At 38.7% G+C, this 25,836-nt stretch overlaps 1 protein-coding gene across 1 annotated transcript; it reads left to right on the forward strand.

Annotated features, from left to right (window-relative positions):
- Positions 1 to 19,665: 19,665 nt before the first annotated feature.
- On the forward strand, positions 19,666 to 25,159 carry LOC137044740 (uncharacterized). Its single transcript, XM_067421001.1, has 4 exons — positions 19,666 to 19,755; positions 21,751 to 21,861; positions 24,545 to 24,711; positions 25,114 to 25,159. The coding sequence occupies exons 1-4, from the start codon at positions 19,666 to 19,668 to the stop codon at positions 25,157 to 25,159; spliced, it is 414 nt and encodes a 137-aa protein (XP_067277102.1).
- The last annotated feature ends 677 nt before the right edge of the window (positions 25,160 to 25,836 follow it).

Below are 25,836 nucleotides of genomic sequence, written 5' to 3' on the forward strand. Positions count from 1 at the left end.
CTCGTTGTTTTTTTTTTTCACTTCAAGCTCTGTTCACCCCTATTGTCTGGTGTCCCTTTGTGTCCTGTGTGCTCCATCATCTGCTCTTCCTGTTTATCCATTTACCTGTCAATAAACCATACCATTAACCTCTTAACTATGCATCGGATCGTGTGTGTGTGTGTGTTGGGGTGGGGTGACGGAAGTGGGCATGTTTGTACTTTTATTTAATTTTGTTTTATACAAATATAAAATCAACTATCACAAATTAAGCATAATTTGAAAGCTAAAACACTCAGGATTCATGTTCTGAACTTATTTTTGCAATAAATTCACCAGAGAGGAAACGGTTTAATGAAATCCTAAAGAACCGGCCATTTAAATGTCAACAAGGCAAGGCAAGGTAAGTTTATTTGTATAGCACATTTCATACCCAATGGCAATTCAAAGTAGCCTGACAAGCCTGACCCACATCAAGATGTTTGATCTGGAAACTCACCATTGACAGCTCAATCCGAGGGGCGGATAAACGGTTGTCTTTCAAACTCCCTCTGCACGCGATAGGATAGCGCTACACCAACCAGAGCAACGAAGGTGAAGCAGAGCTTGTTGAGAGATTAAACATTCGCCGTATCCGGTCGGCTAAACTCAGAACACATCTTCCCTTTTTAAGAATGACTTCAGTGCCGTTCTTTGTTCTTTTCTCAGAGAAAAGCTTAACTCCAAGTCTTCCAGAGTCGCGGTCAGAGCTGATTCGAAAGACCGCCGTTCGCCAGTTTCTGTGTTTACTAGAAGCACGCAAACACAACTCGGATGTCGTCATTATGGCCCCGCCCGCCGACTCTATACACGACGTGATTGGCCCGTCCAGATTGTGAGGAATACACCTCAAAAGGGTATTGAGAGTTGCTAGACGACACTTGCGGGCAAATTAAATTTGCTGCCGCTAGGGTGCGTCTAGATTTCTAGGCTAAATTCAAAGTGCTTTACATAGAAATTAATTAAAACAGTGGTAACAAGTGCATGAGAAAAAAGAATACCATATGGACGAATAAAAAATTAAAAACACGCATAGTTAAAACAGTTGTAAAGATAATAATAATAAAATTAAAATAATAATACAAAATAAATTAAAATAAAATGGTCAGATCCACAATAATGGTCTGATATAAAAATAAAACAGTTTACAGCCTACATACATGTACCATCTTAATTAGAACACCTCTCATTAATTTCTTTCTCAAACACGTTCATAACATCCATTACAATCACTATTCCCTGATTTTTACTCAGGAACCTTCTTGTTAAACCCATTCTCACTCATCATACCCTCCACAGATTTACACATACTCAAACCTTATTGTCAAACTTACTATTTCCATCAAACCCAGTTTTCACTCATCATATTTAACTCAAAAGAACATATAAAATAACAATAACCAAAGATAAGAACAAAGGTAAACTAAAACAATTATAAAAAAGAATAAAGAGATAAGATAGGGTATGATCAGTCGGACATACAGTGCTCAGAGCTCATTCAGTAAATGCGCAGCTAAACAGATGTGTTTTGAGTCTGGATTTGAATGTGGCTACTGTTGGAGCACATCTGATCTGGCATAATAGCTAAAAGCAGACTCTCCTTGCTTTGAGTGAACTCTTGGTATTTCTAACTGATTTGATCCTGCTGATCTGAGGGATAACATAATAAACGCAGTACCCATCTTTCATCTCCTGTCCTTCAGATCAGATCGGACGAATCGAAGAATCACATGTCAGTGTAAGGGTCCACTCTTCAAAATGCATCCCACTTTTTTTTTTATCCAAAACAACAAAAAATAGGGGGAAAAAACTAAAAATCATCCTTTGTTTGCATGAGCGTTTTGATTAACCATGTCCATTTTCAATGAAACATTGATTCTAATCATTATTCTTTCAATCCCCTGTCATTTGGCCTCTTCCTCTCAAGTTAAACCCTCTCAGGTCTCTCTCCTTCAATCACAGGCATTTTGATGACTTTTTTGATGCTGTCAATTTAAGCACACATGGTTTCTGTTGGATATCTGCAGTCAGTCAAAGGTTTGATTGATGGACAAATTAACCAATCAAAAGGATATTATCTTGCGCAGTGTTTCGAAATATTATTGGTGAATACTACTGGTGCTTCGTTTCCATGACACCGGCCCACCTGCCTGCCAGTTTATGCACACACCGCAGTGGAGCACGCAGACTATATGACAGTTTCATTTTTCAGGAACTGTAAATTCATTATAATTAGCAGTTTATTGCATTTATTTCAATGGAAAAACTATTCTTTACAATTACAAATGTTCTGAAATAAATGGCCCTTTTTAAAGGACGCCTAGACTTTTCTTGACATAAAAGCTTACAGAAGCTACAGTGAGAGAATCATCCTCGAATTTGAATCAAAACAGGATCACACATTTGGTTTCATATTTAGGTTATTTTCAGGGTCTTAACATTATAGTCTCATACATTTTTCCCTAAGTGAATAATAATAATAATAAAAAGTTAAAAACATGAGTCACTTGCTTTACTCTGTTCCTATACTACTTTGAGTTATTATGGCTCTTGGGTAACACATTTCAAGTGTCTAGTTTAAAATAAGACCAGATTTAGGAATATAGGCCATAGGGTTTAAGAGCTGCAGACATTTTAATTTAGGTATGTTGTCAAAAATAGGGGCGCAGGTTAAGAGTCCTGTGACACAAAAAATGGATTGAGTCATATCTGTTCCAGAGAAAGGGTTAGCTTAGCAGGCACATCATAACCTTTTTAACTCCCATTTACAAGCAGCTCATTTATAATCTGATCATCATGTACCGGATCCACTTTAATGACACAGCACAGGACGTCCTACATCAAAGATATTTTTTTAACATTTAACATATTTTTGACGCTGCATCAAGTGTTTGGAATAAACACAGATAAACACCATGTTATCACTCTGTATCCTGATGATCTCAGGAATGTAAGCAGTGACAGATAGTGAAGGGTAAGCTGCTCTCTCTGTCAGCAGTCTGGCGTCACACAGTAGGAAGTGCGGCGATCTGCTCCTACAAACATCAACATTCAATCACACAAGCATTAAATCTGCTTGTTACTTAATTAAATGATGTTCTATTTTAACTGCTCTGTAAGTGCACCAGTAGATCATAATTATGCTTAACTTTTAGTGGAACATGTTAAAACATGTATAGCATATTGTATTGATGTTGTATTGCAAAACACTTGTGCTGCTATTGAGGTGAGATACGGGTAAGGTTACAACAGGCTTGGTGGTGTGGGTAGATTTAAGGGTGAGTTAAGGGAAGGTCAATAGTGTAATTATAATGTAATTACATAAAACAATGCAGCTCTATTGACATGCAGGTAATATTAAATATAAGTAAAATATATTGCATATAAGTGCATTGTATCAAATTATTCATTAAAATATTGGTTGCATATAGTATGTGTAATTACAGTGTGCTTACCCAAGAAACAGAGATGCTCACAAGTCTCTGGGCTCGAGTCCAAGTCAAGCCTCAAGTCTCTGGGCTCAAGTCTAAGTCAAGCCTCAAGTCTCTGGGCTCGAGTCCAAGTCAAGCCTCAAGTCTCTGGGCTCAAGTCTAAGTCAAGTCCCAAGTCTCTAGGCTCGAGTCCAAGTCAAGCCTCAAGTCTCTGGGCTCAAGTCTAAGTCAAGTCTCAAGTCTCTGGGCTCGAGTCCAAGTCAAGCCTCAAGTCTCTGGGCTCGAGTCCAAGTCAAGCCTCAAGTCTCTGGGCTCAAGTCTAAGTCAAGTCTCAAGTCTCTGGGCTCGAGTCCAAGTCAAGTCTCAAGTCTCTGGGCTCGAGTCCAAGTCAAGCCTCAAGTCTCTGGGCTCGAGTCCAAGTCAAGTCTCAAGTCTCTGGGCTCGAGTCCAAGTCAAGCCTCAAGTCTCTGGGCTCAAGTCTAAGTCAAGTCTCAAGTCTCTGGGCTCGAGTCCAAGTCAAGTCTCAAGTCTCTGGGCTCGAGTCCAAGTCAAGCCTCAAGTCTCTGGGCTCAAGTCTAAGTCAAGTCTCAAGTCTCTGGGCTCGAGTCCAAGTTAAGTCCCAAGTCTCTGGGCTCGAGTCCATGTCAAGTCTCAAGTCTCTGGGCTCGAGTTCAAGTTAAGTCTCAAGTCTCTGCGCTAGAGTCCAAGTCAAGTCTCAAGTCTCTGGGACGAGTCCAAGTCAAGTCTCAAGTCTCTGGGCTCGAGTTCAAGTCAAGTCTCAAGTCTCTGGGCTCGAGTCCAAGTCAAGTCTCGAGTCTCTGGGCTCAAGTCCAAGTCAAGTCTCAAGTCTCTGGGTTCGAGTCCAAGTCAAGTCTCAAGTCTCTGGGCTCGAGTTCAAGTCAAGTCTCAAGTCTCTGAGCTTGAGTCCAAATCAAGTCTCAAGTCTCTGGGCTCGAGTCCAAGTCAAGTCTCAAGTCTCTGGGCTCGAGTTCAAGTCAAGTCTCAAGTCTCTGGGCTCGAGTCCAAGTCAAGTCTCAAGTCTCTGGGCTCAAGTCCAAGTCAAGTCTCGAGTCTCTGGGCTCAAGTCCAAGTCAAGTCTCAAGTCTCTGGGCTCAAGTCCAAGTCAAGTCTCAAGTCTCTGGGCTCGAGTCCAAGTCAAGTCCCAAGTATCTGGGCTCAAGTCCAAGTCAAGTCTCAAGTCTCTGGGCTTGAGTCCAAGTCAAGTCTCAAGTTTCTGGGCTCAAGTCCAAGTCAAGTCTCAAGTCTCTGGGCTCAAGTCCAAGTCAAGTCTCAAGTCTCTGGGCTCGAGTCCAAGTCAAGTCCCAAGTCTCTGAGCTTGAGTCCAAGTCAAGTCTCAAGTCTCTTTATTATATTAAGTCTTTTGAGTGTTGCATCACGTATGGCGAACCATCCAGGCTGTGTAGAAAACTGCAAAGCTATAGGATTTCAAAGCATGTAATATGTTATTTTGACACCTATCTCTTAATAACATCAGCTTTGATTTTGTTATATAACTGTAAACAGGCTATTGCAACATGACAAAAACAGCAAGAATGCTTTACCTTTAATATAATACCTGCATTTTCCTTAGCATAAACGCACAGTAGCCTATACAGTACAGACCAAAAAATTAAGGTTCTGAAGAAAAAGGACTCCCTTGTCTGTCGCTGAATTATAATGATAATGCGCACCTGTGAGAGCACCAGCACCACAACATACTTGGAGGTCCATATTCCACGAGTAGGAATATAGCGTGGCCCCTTTAAGAGGTGCTTTCCCCATTGAACTGCCGGTATGTGTGTGCGCCAAACTGTGGTAACACGGACTGTGGTAACAATCTGAGTAACACGGACTCGGGAGCGCTCTTGTTCAGAAAACTAACCTGCGTATTCATTTGAGCTGATTGTAATGTATTTAGTTCAATAAAACACATGTACTGTAAGCTGTGATGATGGTGTTGATTTACCTCAGACATGAGCAAGTATGAGCTTCAGCGCATCGCGCTCGGACGGCAGAAAATGTACTCAGTGAAAAAACGCACTTTTCGATCTGGAGTCTAATAAAAGTTAAGTAGAATGGTATCTTATGTAGGCTACAACTGCACTTGTTTCAGAGTAATGTTATTGTTAACACTTTTCTTCCCCTATTAATGTTTGCTACAGTTGCATTACTATGGCTGCTCTCACTTTCTCCAACTACGGGCCACAGATCAAACAGAAAATGCACTGCGTTAATAAAATTAGTGCCATTAAAATGAATTTGCGTTAACGCGTTATTAGAGCGTTAATTTTGACTGCCCTTCTAAAAATAAACATTGTTCACGAGTCCCGCAGCTCGAGTCCGAGTCGAGTGTGAAGTCACTGTGTGTACGACTTAAGTCGCACTCGAGTCCGAGTCTCAAACTCGAGTCCCCATCTCTGCCAAGAAAGTACTGAGAATATAAGTGTTAGATCATATAAATGTCATAAGTATAATTAATATAATTTGTTACATTTATATAGCGCTTTTCTAGGCACTCAAAGCGCTTTACAGAAGGGGGAATCTCCTCAACCACCACCAATGTGCAGCATCAACTGGATGATGCGACGGCAGCCATAATGCGCCAGAACGCTCACCACACACCAGCTGATTGGTGGAGAGGAGACTAAGAGTGATTAAGCCAATAATTTTATGGGATTAGGAGGCCATGATGGACAGGGTCATGTTTAATTCAATGTGGTACTTTCTGTTTCTTATTAATTGTTTATGAAATTTACTTGCAGAGCGTGTGAACAGCAAAACAAAATTTCATTGGAACCTCAAGTTTAGTGATATCACCTTTAACACACTTCATCACAACTTGGTAAGACACAATTTATTCTCTCTCTGTGTTTGTGTGGTTGTGTTGGAGGCGTGGCTACGGATTGCCACTCTCATCATCACCTCCAGCTTCACCTGATTATCTCTCCCTATTTATTCACCTCACTCACCCACATTCACTGTCAGATAGTTGCAGGCTTCCAGGTCATGTGTGTGCGTGTGTGTGTGTCATCGCCTGGGAAAATTGTCTGCTTCGGCCGTGGAGTGGCCCATTGCATCCCTGCTTCACAGCCTGCGTGCCAGCCTGCCTGTTCCTATGCCTTCCTGGACTTCCTGGTTTCTCTGTGTCTTTGGACTTCCTGTTTGATCTTCCTTTGTGCTTATGAGTATAATAAACACTGTTTTGAGCTCGCAACTGGATCTTGTGTATCTTTCTCTGACAGAACAATCTGACCGTCATGGATCCAGCGAGAGTATCCGAGATAAAGGAATATCTGACTTCCAGCAACCAACGCATGGATGACAGGATTAACAGGCGTCCGTTATTGCATACGATACGCAGTGCAGGTGTTGTTGACGCAGGTGTCTGAGCTCATCAACCGGATGCAACAGCTAACAACACCCATGTAGATCGAAATTTTACTGTTTAATATTATTTTGTATTATTAGTATGTATAATCAGTTAATATCATGTATTTGTATTATTATTCTTTACTAATATTCATTATCATTTGTATATTCATTATTATTTAGTCAGAATGAGTCTGAGCAAAGGAGTGTGAAGGACATGGAGAGGAGATAATTTTGAACACAGGAATATGTAGCATAAGTTTTCCAATTATGCACATGTGACTGTAATTCTCTGTAAGGAAGTATTGTGTAGCATGATGTTGTTTTCCTACCAATGCATATGACACATGTCACAAGTTCTGTATAAGACATATTTTGAACAATGAACAACAAGTTTCTCTATGCATATGTTCTAGGGTATATTATGCCGCGTGAAAGCACGAGGTATAGCGCAAACAACCTGTTTATCTAGTAATACAATTGATTTCTCTGTCTGAGCAACCTATAAAATCCAAACTGGGTGTCCAGGAGGACAGAGAAAGCTGGAATGAAGATCATCTCCTAGGAAAATTGTCTTTCTCTCCTATGTCTGATATAAAATTATATAAAATAAATCTCTTGGCAAAATAACTGGTGTCCGGTCCTGTGAATTAAACTACCACGGGGGAAAAGCTTAATTTTTAAGTCTACATTTTGGCGTCACGAACAGGATTGCATCTTCAGCCATTTGTCTGTCAATCAGGTAAGACTTTTTTCTTTCTAAATAGTTCTAAGTCTGCCTGATGATTATAGACATTGACTGAGACTGCTAAAAAGAATTGTGTTATTTAAAATACCAGTTGTATTGCCAATGAATATATGTCAGACATAGTAAAAGTAAAATAATAATTTGATTTGATTTGGACTTTTAAGTTGCTCAGATCAGTGAACCTTTAAACAATATTTGAATGAAGCTGGGGTAAAAGTGGATCTTTGGTTAAAAGACCATTTAGTCAAATTTTCGGGAGAATAAGCCATAAGGCGATTCAGCAATTAGCTTGACATGACTGCGAGGTGGTGAAATGTGGCGACTCTGCTCTGGAAGTAGACTCTAAAATATTTCACACACTGAAGATCCGTGCTGTTACAGACAGACGGGGAAGGTGTCAAGCTGGACTAAAAGCAGTTTAAAGTGGCGGATCTGGACTCTAAAGGGGAGTCCTGTTTATAGAGAATCCTAAAACGTTTAAACATGCTGAAGTAGCTGAAATTGCGGGCATTCTGATTTTGACAGAAGCTGTTCAGTATTTGAGGAGGAGAAATTGATCTGAGTTCAACTGAACAAAGAAACTAAAACATTATTATAAAAAATAAAAAACCTAAAGGAAGAAATTTATCTGAGTGAAACTAAAATATGTGTTTTCTATATGAAAATATAAGAGAAATTTTCTTTTAACCTTTTCCCTCTTTTCTTTTGTTCCTTGAGTGTTTAGGAGAGAAAGGGAGAGAAGCAGGGAAGCACTCACCGCAGAACACACACATCCTCCACACACGCGCATACATACACAGTATATATAGCTTAGACAAGAGAGAGAGAGAGAGAGAGAGAGCCCCTCCTTTGGAGATTCTCACACACACACACGCACACACACACACACACACACACACACACACACACACACACACACACACACACACACACACACACACACACACACACACACACACACACACACACACACACAGACATACCATAAGCCCTGCTGTTCTGAGACACAGATACAGAGTGACCAATAATTTGCAAAATGACAGAAGGTGACTGTAACAGCAGAACAATTTCTGCATGGTATCTGGAAAAGAAGAACAAGAAGCAAGTTAAATTTTTGAAAAAAGGACTTGATATTAATGCATCCATGGATGAGCAGTTAAATTGGTTTAAGAGACAAAAAGACTCTATCAAGTTAATACCACACAAGTGTGAAAAACAGGTGGAAGAAGAAAGCCTTGGACCAGTTAATCCAATCCGTCTTGAGAATCCAGACAAAGAATTATGGGTTGATGGATCCAGTTACTACGTTGATGGAAAACGACATACTGGATGGGCAGTTGTGGAGTCTGATGGAACTGTCGTGAAGAAGGGAGCTCTTTCTGGGAAGTTTTCAGCACAAGCAGCTGAACTCACAGCACTTACAGAAGCTCTTGAACTATCGGAAGGAGATCGAGTTAACATCTATACAGATAGTCGTTATGCTTTCGGCGTGGTCCATGACTACCTTGCCCTTTGGAAAAGACGTGGACTCATCACTAGCAGTGGGAGCGAAATACAACATGCTTCCATAATTCGTCGCCTGATTGCAGCATGCCACTTACCAAGAGAAGCAGCCGTGGTCAAAGTAAAATCACATCAATCTGACAAGTCCAAGGAAAGCCAAGGAAATTCTGCAGCTGATGCAGCAGCCAGAGAAGCGGCTTTACTCCCTCCTACTCCTGTCATCTTGGTTCGAGAAAACAGGAAAGACAATCCTGAACTCCATCTTTTGTCATATCAAACAGAGACAGATGAAGAGAAAGAACAATGGATAAAATCAGGAGCGAAAGAAGATGATCAGGGTATCTGGAGAATTCCAACAGGACAAGTGGTGATGCCGGTCGGCACAAGAAGAGAACTAATGCAGCTCTATCATGGAAAAGTGCATGCTGGAGCAAAAGCAATGAAAGCTCAAATCAGCGAGACATGGTGGTGGCCACGGATGATGAGAGACATTGATGATTATTGCAGGAGATGCTTGATCTGCATGAAAGCAAATGTGGGAAAACCTGTAAAGGTGCGAATGTCACATGCACCAAGACCCACAGGGCCATGGACAAATCTCCAAATTGATTTCACAGGACCTTTGTCACCTAGTGAAGGGTACCTAGACAATGGAACTCACTTCTATCAAAGACAATAACAAGCAATGGGATGAAAAACACACCACTACTGACATTCCACACATTCCCGAGTTAGGCAGTTTTGTTATGGTCAAACGTATTGCTAGGAAAGGTTTAGAACCTAGGTGGGAGGGACCATATGAGATACTCTTAACTACAGATACAAGTGTTTGCCTTAAAGGGAAGGGTGTAGGGACAGATAGATGGTATCACTGGTCACAAGTTAAACCTTGTTTAGTGAATGAACCAAATGATAATGATGACTTATGGCCTGAAATTGAGCAATGTACATCCATTAGCTTTAAAGATTGGGAACAAAGGAGTGATGTTTAATTATTTTTCTGCTTCCATTTCAGGGATCATTCCCATTGACATTGATTAGAGATGGTTGCAAGTTATTCTCGATACACAACGATGATGGTATGCTTGTTTTTAATTTTACTTGGCATTTACCAAGGAAGCCAAGCTTTATGGACCCCTCAAGTTCAAGGAATCACTAGAAATGCAACTTTGAAATCTGGCCAACATTTTACTTTACCCTTTATTTCCAAATGGGGATTATGGGATTGGGTGCCAAGTAATGATAAAGATCTTGCTAAATATCGTAAGGACATCTATGGTGGATGTAACTATCACCATCAATGTTACCACAGCAGAGTAATCTGGCCAGTGAAAGACGGGGGATATTCTAGTAGTGGTCAACGACGAGAAATTTGTTCAAGAGAACAATGTGAAATTGTGGGGTTAGACCTCATAACTTCTACTAATGTGGAAATTAACTTCATTTTGAACCATACTCACATGCTTACAATATGGGATTCATTGGCTTTAGGGTGTATTTATCCCATAGTGTTGCCATGTGAAGGATTCCTAAGGGATACTGCCTCGAGAACGACAAGATTCAAGGGAAATTATGTAAGAGTATGGCATTCAGAAGATGAGAATGAATATTGTGAGACTGAACTAGAAACTGGGGAAATTGGACGGTGTTTTTATCTTTCTGCTGAAAAAACAAATAAAGCTAAAACATGCCCAACTACAAATATTGCACCAGCTCATGGTATCTTGTTAGCAAAAGAAACCAAAACCTTGATAAATGAAGCCCATATGGTGAGACAACGTATCAATTATAATTTGATATCCCTTCTTACCGTTTATGATCAGTCATATTGTGGAAATTTCACACAAATAAGGAAATGGTTGGAAAAAGAAGTAAAATATTATACCTCTAAAGATCCATTGAATAGTCGAAGTCGTAAACCTAGGAGTATATGGGGAGACGTAGCGGGGGTATTTGGTTCTGTCAATTCAATAAGTAATACTGCGCAAATGAATCAATTAAGTGAACACTCAGTGGGTGGGAAAAATGACAGGAAAAGGACTCACTGAAGCTCTTAAAGGTTCTTTACATATCATAGCAGCAGGTCAACATCTTAACGATGCAGCAAAGGAATTGGCAGATGCATTAGTAAAATCATCTAATTTTGAGACACATCGTGCAGCATGTTTATTCCTAGCTCAGAATTTAAAGGATCAAATGGTAGAGGATGTTCAAGTTATTCGAATGGGTAAAGTTCCTGAACGAATAGTGGAATCTTTGTTAGTGGTGTTTGGTAATCAACTCAATTTGACTTCTGCTAAACATATTCCATTAGTCAAAATTGCTATCGATGAAGACTCTTTGTCAGGTTCCGGTACATTACCTTTATTTATGGTATGGCCTCAATATGGACAGCGCAATATAATGACAGTGAGACAATTCCAATCAATGGGCGTTAGACAAGGAAACTCTGTTATCAGATTAGGGAAAAATGGATATTGGGCTGAAGGCGAAACACCAATGATTTCTACCATAAACTGTTGTGTTGAGGAACATGAGTGGGTAATTTGCTCGTGTTCTACAATGCTTAGTCTATCCCTGAATGGATCTGCAGTTTGGGAAGTAGTTCCTTTAGATCAAGCCACAGGTGCATGGCAGGTGTCAGAAGCACAGTGGTGTATATTACATGATGGAATAAGTGAGACTATGATATATGGAGGGAAGTTGTGTCCAATTCCTCCTGATCCATTTTGCGTTGAGATTCTCTATCCTCTTCAATTGGATGGAATCCATGTTCCACATGTCCAATTGTTGAACTTAGACCCACAATAGTGGAATAATGATTTAGTAGAGGAAAGGAATTATGAACTCTTTGAAATGGTTAAAAGAGTTAAGGAGAGTGTTAAAGCAGCTCAAGAAGAGGGAATTCAAGCAATGGGTCATGTTATTGTAGCGAATGGAGTAGCTAAATTGCTGTCTGAGAAGAAATTAGCACAAATTCCGGGGGATTTATCCTGGTCGGAATGGATAGTTCTGATTACGGTTGGAGTTTTTGTGTTTCTGTTAGTGATACAACTCATAAAATGTGTTACTAGAAGGAAAAGTACCAAACCTGTTAGATTGGTTATTTCTAACCATGTGGATAAAACAGAGAATAGGAAATTCAGAGTCAAATAGGAGATTTTACACACTACACTGCTTACAGAATATAACCTCACAAACAATCAACATCTGCTTACTGATTCACAACCCCAAGGGATAGGAATTCTTTAACATCAACGTTTATGTTTGTTTGTTATTTTGACCAGGAACTGGAGGAGTTCAGGGCCCGAACGAGTCCAGGCACTGGTGAAGATTCATTAGTTTTTACTTTCTTGGAAGATTGGGGTTCCTATTAAATGCATACACATAGACGTTAAATGACACATATCTCGGGAACATAACATGGGTTTGGGTTCTTTGTTTCTTTTTGTTTTTTTTCCATTTCTGTTCTTCTGTCCTTGTTTATTTCTTCGTCTGCTATTCTTCTTTCTCGCTATCACTTCAATAGGTTGGCTACCTGGGTGATGGTGTGGAACGGACGGCCGTAGTTCCAGAAGAAGGGAGATGTAGATCGAAATTTTACTGTTTAATATTATTTTGTATTATTAGTATGTATAATCAGTTAATATCATGTATTTGTATTATTATTCTTTACTAATATTCATTATCATTTGTATAATCATTATTATTTAGTCAGAATGAGTCTGAGCAAAGGAGTGTGAAGGACATGGAGAGGAGATAATTTTGAACACAGGAATATGTAGCATAAGTTTTCCAATTATGCACATGTGACTGTAATTCTCTGTAAGGAAGTATTGTGTAGCATGATGTTGTTTTCCTACCAATGCATATGACACATGTCACAAGTTCTGTATAAGACATATTTTGAACAATGAACAACAAGTTTCTCTATGCATATGTTCTAGGGTATATTATGCCGCGTGAAAGCACGAGGTATAGCGCAAACAACCTGTTTATCTAGTAATACAATTGATTTCTCTGTCTGAGCAACCTATAAAATCCAAACTGGGTGTCCAGGAGGACAGAGAAAGCTGGAATGAAGATCATCTCCTAGGAAAATTGTCTTTCTCTCCTATGTCTGATATAAAATTATATAAAATAAATCTCTTGGCAAAATAACTGGTGTCCGGTCCTGTGAATTAAACTACCACGGGGGAAAAGCTTAATTTTTAAGTCTACAACCCACTACGCCGACCCGCCGTCCATTCCCCTTAATCTAGCAACCACAAGCCACGCATACCCACACCAGAAAGGTATTCGGGGAAACCCGACCTTTTCAGATCATTGTTGACCAGATGCTCCGTGTTTTTCTCATTAAAGCAGATTACATTCCCTACTGAGACTTCGAGAGTGGCACTGGTGTTAACTTTGGTACGTGTGGCTTGGAGGGGAATGGCGGTGTGGACCAATAACCATACGTGCTGCTCCTCATTCCAGGCACTCTCTGAGGAAATGAGGCGGATCTTTGACCACGCAGTAGTGGGTCACGAGGCGGCCCGGAGGCTCATGATCTGCCTCCAGACCCTCAACCCATCTCAGACTACATGATTGAATTTTGCACCCTGGCTACTGAGTGCCAATAAAACGAGGAGGCGCAGTGGGATATGTTCCTGCATGGGCTGGCTGACCGTGTTCACAAGAAGATCTACGCCATCGAGTTACCCAGAGACTTGAGTGCACTTAGCACGTCATGATTTTGCCGCGTCCTTGTTTTCCTGAGACCAATGTGCTTCAATGATGACCCTGGGACAACAATTGCCTTAGCCAATCTGCGTTTGTGACGTCATCACCACGAGACTTGCGCCCCCTCCCCCCCCTGCCTGCAGAGTCCGCCAAATTTAAAAAATAAAAAAAAACAACAACAACCGCCTCTGCAGTGCGCATTGCAGACAGTGCGTGCGTGCATCGTGCCTGCCAAAAGCACAGCAGTTACAAGGTAAGTCAAATGATTTAAAAAACTAAATTATAATATTAGTGTACAGCAGTATGCTACTATGACATTAGTTTGCATTTGCGAGTGAATTGTCAGATTACCAGCCAAGATTAATCACCATTGCTACATTGAACAGGACTAACGTTACAGACTGTGTAGGTTAAGTGATAACGTTACATATATATGGGTGCCAGTGACACAGCAAAGGTTCTTAAAATCTCTTTAATTAGCATCTAAGCGCAAAAATCTGTTGCGTTCAGTTGCATCTTAACAGCACTAACGTTACTTTGCGCGCAGCTCGGTCCAACAGACTGTACCGTTAACATTAACGTTACAGCGCCACGCGATTGACTCGCTGCGAGCTCCAGGTAACGTAGAAGTGTTTAATTTAGCTTATTTATCAGTATTATCTTATATCACCGATTTATTCTTACATGATGTTGTCTTCAGACCATCATATGCATATGTTGACCTCAGGTCATCACTGACTGATTCTGTTACATGATGTTGTCTTCAGACCATCATATGCATATGTTGACCTCAGGTCATCACTGATTGATTCTGTTACATGATGTTGTCTTCAGACCATCATATGCATATGTTGACCTCAGGTCATCACTGATTGATTCTGTTACACGATGTTGTCTTCAGACCATCATATGCATATGTTGACCTCAGGTCATCACTGACTGATTCTGTTACACGATGTTGTCTTCAGACCATCATATGCATATGTTGACCTCAGGTCATCACTGATTGATTCTGTTACACGATGTTGTCTTCAGACCATCATATGCATATGTTGACCTCAGGTCATCACTGATTGATTCTGTTACATGATGTTGTCTTCAGACCATCATATGCATATGTTGACCTCAATTCATCACTGACTGATTCTGTTACATGATGTTGTCTTCAGACCATCATATGCATATGTTGACCTCAGGTCATCACTGATTGATTCTGTTACACGATGTTGTCTTCAGACCATCATATGCATATGTTGACCTCAGGTCATCACTGATTGATTCTGTTACATGATGTTGTCTTCAGACCATCATATGCATATGTTGACCTCAGGTCATCACTGACTGATTCTGTTACATGATGTTGTCTTCAGACCATCATATGCATATGTTGGCCTCAAGTCATCACTGACTGATTCTGTTACATGATGTTGTCTTCAGACCATCATATGCATATGTTGACCTCAGGTCATCACTGACTGATTCTGTTACATGATGTTGTCTTCAGACCATCATATGCATATGTTGACCTCAGGTCATCACTGACTGATTCTGTTACATGATGTTGTCTTCAGACCATCATATGCATATGTTGGCCTCAAGTCATCACTGATTGATTCTGTTACATGATGTTGTCTTCAGACCATCATATGCATATGTTGACCTCAGGTCATCACTGACTGATTCTGTTACATGATGTTGTCTTCAGACCATCATATGCATATGTTGGCCTCAAGTCATCGCTGATTGATTCTGTTACATGATGTTGTCTTCAGACCATCATATGCATATGTTGGCCTCAAGTCATCGCTGATTGATTCTGTTACATGATGTTGTCTTCAGACCATCATATCCATATGCTGACCTCAAGTCATCGCTGATTGATTCTGTTACATGATGTTGTCTTCAGACCATCATATGCATATGTTGGCCTCAAGTCATCACTGATTGATTCTGTTACATGATGTTGTCTTCAGACCATCATATGCAAATGTTGACCTCAGGTCATCACTGATTGATTCTGTTACACGATGTTGTCTTCAGACCATCATATGCATATGTTGACCTCAGGTCATCACTGATTGATTCTGTTACACGATGTTGTCTTCAGACCATCATATGCATATGTTGACCTCAGGTCATCACTGACTGATTCTGTTACATGATGTTGTCTTCAGACCATCATATGCATATGTTGACCTCAGGTCATCACTGATTGATTCTGTTACATTATGTTGTCTTCAGACCATCATATGCATATGTTGACCTCAGGTCATCACTGACTGATTCTGTTACATGATGTTGTCTTCAGACCATCATATGCATATGTTGACCTCAAGTCATCACTGATTGATTCTGTTACATGATGTTGTCTTCCGACCATCATATGCATATGTTGACCTCAGGTCATCACTGACTGATTCTGTTACATGATGTTGTCTTCAGACCATCATATGCATATGTTGACCTCAAGTCATCACTGACTGATTCTGTTACATGATGTTGTCTTCAGACCATCATATGCATATGTTGACCTCAGGTCATCACTGACTGATTCTGTTACATGATGTTGTCTTCAGACCATCATATGCATATGTTGACCTCAAGTCATCACTGACTGATTCTGTTACATGATGTTGTCTTCAGACCATCATATGCATATGTTGACCTCAGGTCATCACTGACTGATTCTGTTACATGATGTTGTCTTCAGACCATCATATGCATATGTTGACCTCAGGTCATCACTGACTGATTCTGTTACATGATGTTGTCTTCAGACCATCATATGCATATGTTGACCTCAAGTCATCACTGACTGATTCTGTTACATGATGTTGTCTTCAGACCATCATATGCATATGTTGACCTCAGGTCATCACTGACTGATTCTGTTACATGATGTTGTCTTCAGACCATCATATGCATATGTTGACCTCAAGTCATCACTGACTGATTCTGTTACATGATGTTGTCTTCAGACCATCATATGCATATGTTGACCTCAGGTCATCACTGACTGATTCTGTTACATGATGTTGTCTTCAGACCATCATATGCATATGTTGACCTCAGGTCATCACTGACTGATTCTGTTACATGATGTTGTCTTCAGACCATCATATGCATATGTTGACCTCAAGTCATCACTGACTGATTCTGTTACATGATGTTGTCTTCAGACCATCATATGCATATGTTGACCTCAGGTCATCACTGACTGATTCTGTTACATGATGTTGTCTTCAGACCATCATATGCATATGTTGACCTCAAGTCATCACTGATTGATTCTGTTACATGATGTTGTCTTCAGACCATCATATGCATATGTTGACCTCAAGTCATCACTGACTGATTCTGTTACATGATGTTGTCTTCAGACCATCATATGCATATGTTGACCTCAGGTCATCACTGACTGATTCTGTTACATGATGTTGTCTTCAGACCATCATATGCATATGTTGACCTCAAGTCATCACTGATTGATTCTGTTACATGATGTTGTCTTCAGACCATCATATGCATATGTTGACCTCAAGTCATCACTGACTGATTCTGTTACATGATGTTGTCTTCAGACCATCATATGCATATGTTGACCTCAGGTCATCACTGACTGATTCTGTTACATGATGTTGTCTTCAGACCATCATATGCATATGTTGACCTCAGGTCATCACTGACTGATTCTGTTACATGATGTTGTCTTCAGACCATCATATGCATATGTTGGCTTGTACGTAACATCTCCATTTTACTCCAATGTTTAGAAAAAAAGCTTACAGTAATATTGGATTGCTTTCTTGATATCATCATGGATTTGGATGGATTGTTTTTTGTCTAATTGTTTGTGTTTCTTTGCTTTTTAGGGGTTTTTTTACATCAAAAATGGAGGAATTTATAAAGACATCTGTATACAAAGAGGAGAGATTTAAAGGAAATAAAAAAGAGACACGTATAACAGTCCATGTTTTAGAAAAGGATTCGGCTGCTCATGAATTTATTCAAGAACGGCTTGCTGCCATAAACACTTCCAAAGATGCTAACTTCAGGAGTGTGAATTCTGCAAGTCTGCAAAATCAGAAAAATGGATATTTCTTGTTTACATGCAAACGTTCTGGAGCACACACACCCCGAAGTCGAAGGGCCAAAGGATGTAAGGCCTATGTTTCCTTTAAAAAGAGGACTGACTGGCTCAACAAACTGGTTCTAGTGGAAAGGATTTATAGCATTCATTCAGGACATGACCCAACAAGTTCTTCTGAGGGTCACTCAGAAAAAATTTGTCCAGAGCTAGTGAAGTACATTCAAGATCTAATATCTCTTGGTGTTAAACCAGATACAGTTCTCTTAAAATCCCACGAATGGTCAAAGGAAAAGGGGCATACTGATCTCAACAACCGAGCATATTTTGTTACCCCAAAAGACATTGAAAATATCCGGACATGCATGATGCGAAAAAATCAGCTACACAAAGATGATGCCAGTAGCACAACACAACTTCTTGAGGGCCCTTTCAGAGACTCTGTTGTTTTCTATCAGCCTCACAGTCATCTAACTGATCTTGTCATAGTTCTTCAAACACCATCCATGAGAGATAACCTAGAAGAATATGGAAGAGAGATTGTGTTTATGGACGCAACACATGGTGTCAACCAGTATGGCTTTCCTTTATTCACATTAGTTGTCAGGGACAGTCATGGTCATGGCATACCTGTTGCCTATATCATCTTGGGAAATGAAAAGCAGGCCACACTTCAGCTGGCACTACAGAAGCTGAAACCAACATTTTCTGTAGCTCCAACGTAATACAAACATTATTCAATAATGGTAGTTCACCCAAAACTGTAAATTCTATCATTTACTCTCCCTCAAGTTGTTCCAGCTTTGTTATGCTGAATACAAAAGAAGAAATTATGAAGAATGTTTGTAGTCAAGCAGATCCAAGCAACCATTGACTACCATAGTATTTTCCCCCTACTATGGTAGTCAATGGTTGCGCTATCTGCTTGATTACAAACATTCTTCATAATTTCTTCTTTTGTATTCAGCATAACAAAGCTGGAACAACTTGAGGGAGAGTAAATGATGACAGAATTGACAGTTTTGGGTGATATATATTTTTAAAATTTAACTTTTTATGCATGCCTTTATTTCAGGTTCATGAAAGTCAGGTTTTGAAGTCAGCTTAATTACAAGTTAATATTTTTTTTCTATGACTAGTTGTTTGACTACAGTGCATCTATTTTTTATTTATTTGTCTAAATCACCTAAATGAGTGCATCACAAATGCATTTAAAACACTATATTTTGATCACACACAATTGATTCACAGGAAGGATGTCCATGAACACATGGCTTCACACATTACACTAAATGTGTAATTATATATTTTTTACTATTTGCATAGAGAACAATCTTGCAATGAAGAAAAAAACTTTGTTTTCTTAAAGGGATAGTTCACCCAAAAATGAGCCTGTGATGTTTATCTGCTCACCTACAGGGCATCCAAGATGTAGGTGTGTTTGTTTCTTCAGTAGAACACAAATGAAGATTTTTAACTGTTGCTCGTATAATGCATAGAGCTCCTTATAATTCTAATTAGACCCCATTGGCATGCATTATACGAGCAACTGAAGAAACAAACACACCTACATCTTGGATGCCCTGGGGGTAAGCAGATAAACACCAAATGTTCATTTTTGGGTGAACTATCCCTTTAACTGCATTCTATGATTACTTGCTGTAGATATAAATCTTAGTGCATTTACAATGTACAGAATGATTTCAAATTTGAATTAGTAACTTCTAAAGATTTTCTCTGCCTCTCACCTTATGTAAGCATGTATTTATTTTCGTAGGTGCTTTATGGTTGATAAAGACCAGGCTGAAATCAATGCCATCCGTAAGGTATTCAGCGACTCAGACGTTCTCCTTTGTTGGTACCATGTAACCCAAGTAAGTACTGTTAAGATTAAATGACTGCTTAGATTTTTGCTCCTTTTGAACGAATAATATAAGTCTATTTTATTGTAAAGTTGTAATTGTAAACACATGGCACAAACAGTTTTAGGATTTACAGCAGGTAGTTATTATTATATTTATTTATCTACAGTGGCTAATGAATCAGTAGATAGAAAAACTCATTTTGCCTTGCAAAATAAGGTAGATACAACATAATACAACAATATAATTACTCTAGATTATCTGGGTGTTAAACCCCAATGTAGGTTCACACCAGTCTGCCATTCTTTGTCTTTGGAGAAGTTCCAGACATATTTTATTTACAGTTCAGGAGGGGCACGTTATCAGAAACTTGCCATCAGCAATTATCGTGTCTATTCTATCACCATGAGAGGAAGACTATGCAAGAAACTAAATAAGATATCATACAAAAATGCATGTTATTTTTTATTTAGTGCTGTCCTGAATTAGATATTTTATATAAATGATATTTACATATAGTCCACAATGCGACAATAAAAAAAAAGTTTAATTTCTTAAAATGACCCCATTCAAAAGTTTATGAATCTTTAATTCTCAATAATGTGTTGTTCTCTATATGATCCATGGCTTTGTGTGTGTTTTGTGATGGTTGTTTTTTTTAATCTCTTGTTTGTTCTAAGCCGTTATACTGCCCAATGTTCTTCAGAAAAATCCCCCAGCTCCTGCACATTCTTCAGTTTTAAGCATCTTCTGCATATTTGAACTTTGAAATTGTACTTAATTGGTAAGTATCTCCTGTTGCTTCTGAAGGGCAGTAGTACTACATTGGTAAAATTTATACCCATACAAAATAAGAACTCTTCAACCTAGCTTTAAACAAAAGTGAATGCGTTGTTCACGACTTAATGCGTCGTGTTTCTTTCTGGAGTTTTTTTTTTAAAATTATTATTATTGTGATTGAGTCTCTCAATTGTTTTCACATCTCAGAATCATAGTCACTGCTGGAGAGGGTTCAAATATGCAAAAGATACTGGAAAACTAAATAACATGCGGAAGCTGGAGTAATTTTCTGAAGAACTGGTCAGTTTAACTGCTCAGGACAAACAAGAGACTCAACAACAACCATCACAAGACACACTGCCGTGGATTGTATTAATTGTGCCGTGGAAGTATTGAGAATCAATGGTTCTTACACTTTTGAACGGGTCATTGTAATAAATTCAGCTAATTTTTTTTCTTGTTGACTGTATGTCGCCTCTGGCTTGGCTTGGTCAGTTGGGGACACTAAATACTAAATATACAAATAAAATGTATGAATTAGGTCTTATTTAATTCTATAAACTATAATACAGATCTGCCAACATTGTCGCTATATGATAAATTAAAATAAGCTGATAACATCACTGTTTTCTCCAGTACGACTGTACAGCCAAATCTAATTCTGCTGCAGTATTGTCCTGTTTAACACTGAAGCTGCTTTGAAACAATAGTGACTGAAAAAGCGATATATAAATAAAGATTACTGATTGATTGTTTGTAAAAAAAAGCATTTTTTTAAATGTAAAATAGCTTATTCGAGACAGTACAAAAAAAAACATTTAGTATGATTTCTTTACTTTTGTTAAAATCACTCTTGACTCATTCCTACTTCAGCCAGGAATACAAGGGGAGTACTCTGGGTTCGGGCCAAATACCGAGCTTGGAGCCCTCTCCTCAGACTGTAGGCCAAATACAGATATAATTTTCTATTGGACTTATTTGTAAGTGTGAACTCATAAAATACCTGGTGACATCACAAGTGTGTCTCTTAATTCTCTGATATTCACAAATATTGATTTAACTTTTACTAAACTATAGCAATAATAACATATTTGATTTTTTTTTATAAGGTTTGAGTTGTTGCCATCAATTTAACACAATAATTCTAGCCACGTTCATTAGACCAATGGAATATCTCACCAGTTTAAATAAATTATTTTTATTTACAAATTTATTTATTACACACAGGCAGTAACTCGTTGGCTGTCAAGATCGGAATCTGGTGTGAGTGGACCTGAAAAGGCAGATTCGAGAGCACACATAATGCAGTTAATGTCAGAGCTGAAATCCTGTTCCACGGTATGTTGCTTTTTCATTTGTTTTATAGTGCAATTGTTACTTATAGTGTGACATACATACAGTGCAATGCTGTCCAGTTTTAAATGTTGCTGATTAGACTATATTTATTAGACTATAAGTTTAAAGGAAGTGTATTTTAGATTGTGGCCAAAACTGGTACTGCAGGTATACCCCCTCCCCCTGACTCGAGGTTGCCAGATTGGCTGCAGGATCAGCAGGAACGTTTGTAGATTTGCAGCTGTGGTAACTAGAGTAGCGCAGACAACCCGGATGCTTAAATCACTACTGACTTTGTGATTGGCCGATAGGTGGAGGGTGGAGCTTCAGGCCAAAACACAACATGTCAACATCAACATCAGTTGAGGGCTGCAACAACAACTTTTACATGACAATATCCTGGCCAGACTACTGTTGTCAGTAGCCGCGTTTCCATTACCCTTCAAATTGCGCAAATTGAAATTGCGATTAGAAAATATGCCCAATGGAAACGCGGCAATTTCGCAAAAACTCCCATATATCGCAAAAAAGTTTTTACGCTCTCATGAGGTGGTTTTTCAGGCAATTTGAAAAAGGACATTTTCACAAAACTGCAATGGAAACGTTTTTTCCGCATTTACATGTCACCTGTTGCGGTGATGCATTGCTGCAACATAGGGCCTATATATTATATTTTCCACTCAATTGTGTCGTAATAACAAGATATTGTAGTTAAAAGGACATATATTTTCTCCTAATAAGGACTACGGGCTATATATACTGTAATTAAGACATATATTCAAGAAATGTATTAAAACAGAAAGAGCTAGCCTATAGTTTCAGCCTTAGGCTACTCAAAGGCCGAGGAAACAGGCCAGTTACATACGTCAATCCATTCCAGACGATCTTAGTTTATGTCTTATTTAATAAACAGGCAATTAATTTATGAAACATCGATCAAAATAAAAATACAATTTATACAAAACTAAAAAAAAAATTTAAGAAAGACTTTCTAGAAAATAAAACTTGAAGTGATCAAAATCATGTGACTCCCCAGGTCTCAAACATATTGCGATTCTTACTCATGCTGCTCACTTTTCATAATCAACATATAGGCTAAATTAAAATAATAATATTACAGGCTAATGTTTAGGCCTAAACGTAGCCTATTTAGTTTCGTAGTTAGGCTGTTTTCTTTAACCCACAGCCGATAAAAGCGCCGACATTCTCATTTTTTTCTTCTTCCTTTAAGAGAGATGAAACAATTCACAATACTCTTGTCATTTTTAGCTCTACAGATAAGTTCAAGACATAATTATAAACTATAAGCTGTCTATTTTTATTTGTGGACTCAGGGAACTCATTATTTTGCATGCACTCACTCCAACGCTGTCTCCATTTCAAAAAAAATTATTTCGTTTATTAAATGCCATTTTTTCTTTTCCAAAGCATTTCTAAATTCAGTTCATATGTCCATCAAACGAAATATCTAGCCAAAATAACGAAAGTGGTAAAAAAAACAAAAACATTTGAGTTAACATGCAAATTCAAACATTTCGCTCTACTCTAGCTGCGTCAACCTGGCGCGGGTAAAAGTCGATCATTCTTTACAGATGACGGGTTCGGTTTGGAGAGAAGACGAGATGGAGTTCTTTATTAAACTCATAAAAGACAATATAGGATTACAGGAATACTGGATTCTAAACACAGAAATGCTACATCATCATGAAGACCTTGAAGCAGATCTGACACACACACACACACACACACACACCTCATATCCGTGCCGCTTCAGTAACCTAAGAGGCTTTCCTTGCCATTAATGCGTGGATAGCACATGTCTCCTTCCAATAAAAATAATGGCTAGTGTGATGGATGGGATGTACAAACCTACCAAGTGCCATCGTTTTGGACTGACCTATCGCGAGAGGAAAGTAACGTTTTAGTCGCATAACTGCAGCTATGGAAACGCTGTCATTTCGCAACAGTTTTGTATCGACATTTAAGAAATATCGCAAAAGTTTTTCGCAAATCTGTAATGGAAACGCAGCTAGTGATTGAAGTATTTGAAATTAAAATGATTTCTTAATGTCTAGTGACATCAGGGTCATTTTATGATTAATTGAAATACATTTCTTACATACAGTTCCTTTAATCTGATCTAAAATTATGAATGTAACAAAGACATTTTTCTTCTGGTTAATCAGCAATACCAGTATCATCGGTAAGGGCTTTTAAATCGCTAATTCTAAAGCAAAAGTAAAACGCGGCCACTTGAGTGCTGCAAAGCAAGTGTTTTCACAATAAAACGTACAAGTTGTACATTTCACTTTGAAAACAGTGATCATCTTGTCTGTCAGCTCTTCGTGCTCGCAATAAATTAAATCGGACTCCTGATGCAACACTCATTTGGCTCACACTGTATTAGTCAGACACGTTCAGTTATTTGTAGTCTTCTTTAAATTAAATTAAATATTTTATTAATATAAAATTATTTTACTTACTGCAAATAGAATCATAGAATTGTTTATTCTATCATGTTTCATTTAGTCCTAAATGGTTTTATTATAATAAATCAAGAACATGACTGCACACACTAGGTTGAGGTCTGTATCAAGGATTACCTCTGATTACCAAGGATGACCTATATATCAACTGCAGTTCTTGTACTAATAACAAAACACATTTTCTTTATCGATTTTTACAGGACCAGGAATTCAAGAAAAAAGCTGAGATGTTTCTCTGCCAGTTTAAGGACTTAAAAGATGTCTGCAAGTACTTTAGGAACCACTGGGAGCCAATTGGTCATCTCTGGTCTAATTTTGGAAGGTGTTATAAGCATGGAGACTCTGACACAAACAATCTAATAGAACGGTATATACCATTTTTATGCATGTTTGCTTCATTAGTGGACAAACTGAAAGCTACCATAGGGTTTTGAGTATTTTCTGATTTCTCTGCTTTCTTTTCCATATAGACTCTTCCACCGTTTAAAATATCAATTCCTCTGTGGCATACGAAACCGTAGATTGGATCATCTGATTGATGTGCTACTGAACAAGACTGACAAGTACTTCAACATAATACAGGATTTGCAGTCTGCTGGGAGGGTCTATAACCCTCTGGAAAGTCAAATGGAGGAAATAAAGAAGTCTGCTCAGAGAATGCTAGACAATGGTTGGGCCATGAGAGTTAATCTAGCTTCAACAGAGACATACAAATACAATGTTCCATCTGAAAGTAACCCACATGTAGTTTACTGTGTGTGCCCTGCAGAACAGTTCTGCAGCTGTATAGCTGGTACAAGGGGACGCACATGTAAGCATCTCATTTTATTAAGTCTTCTCACTTGTGTTGATGGTGAGACCTTTCCAGACATGGACACACAACTGCAAGCCCATGCCAACAACTTGATTCAAAAGAATAAGTATACCATTTCTGCAAAGCCTCAAAAAACACTAGAGGTTGAAAGCTTATTTGGAAGACCAGTATCAAAACCATGTATTGTGACAAATCTATGTGATTGCTTTACTTTCACATATCATAAAAAATGCGCTTGTCTACTACTTGCAAAGGGACTTTTAAATGAGTTGAGTGATACAAAATCAAAAACTCCTGTTAACAATTCAGTGGAGCCAATACCAAATGAGGATGAAATTGCAGATGAAGATAGGCGTAGTACAACTATCAGGAAACTGGAAAGTATAGTAAAGACTCTACAGACATGGAAGAGAATTCCTGAGGATATTGTCCATAAAATAAATGAGCTAGAAGTGCAGACAAAAGAAGAAAATATGAACTTTAAAAGACTTTGTGATGAGAACAAGTCACGTAAAGTACGTCCACTATTTGCAAACCGAAAAAGAAAAACTGACAGAGACACTTCCTCAGAGATGAAGACAGATGTCACAAGTTTTCCTATCAAGTCAAGAAGAAAACACAAAGCAATCAGAGGTTCAAAAAATAATACAAACAAGGTTTGTAAGGTAAAGAACTTTT

The sequence above is a fragment of the Pseudorasbora parva genome, chromosome 17 (assembly GCF_024679245.1).
Source record: "Pseudorasbora parva isolate DD20220531a chromosome 17, ASM2467924v1, whole genome shotgun sequence".
NCBI classification, from domain to species: domain Eukaryota; kingdom Metazoa; phylum Chordata; class Actinopteri; order Cypriniformes; family Gobionidae; genus Pseudorasbora; species Pseudorasbora parva.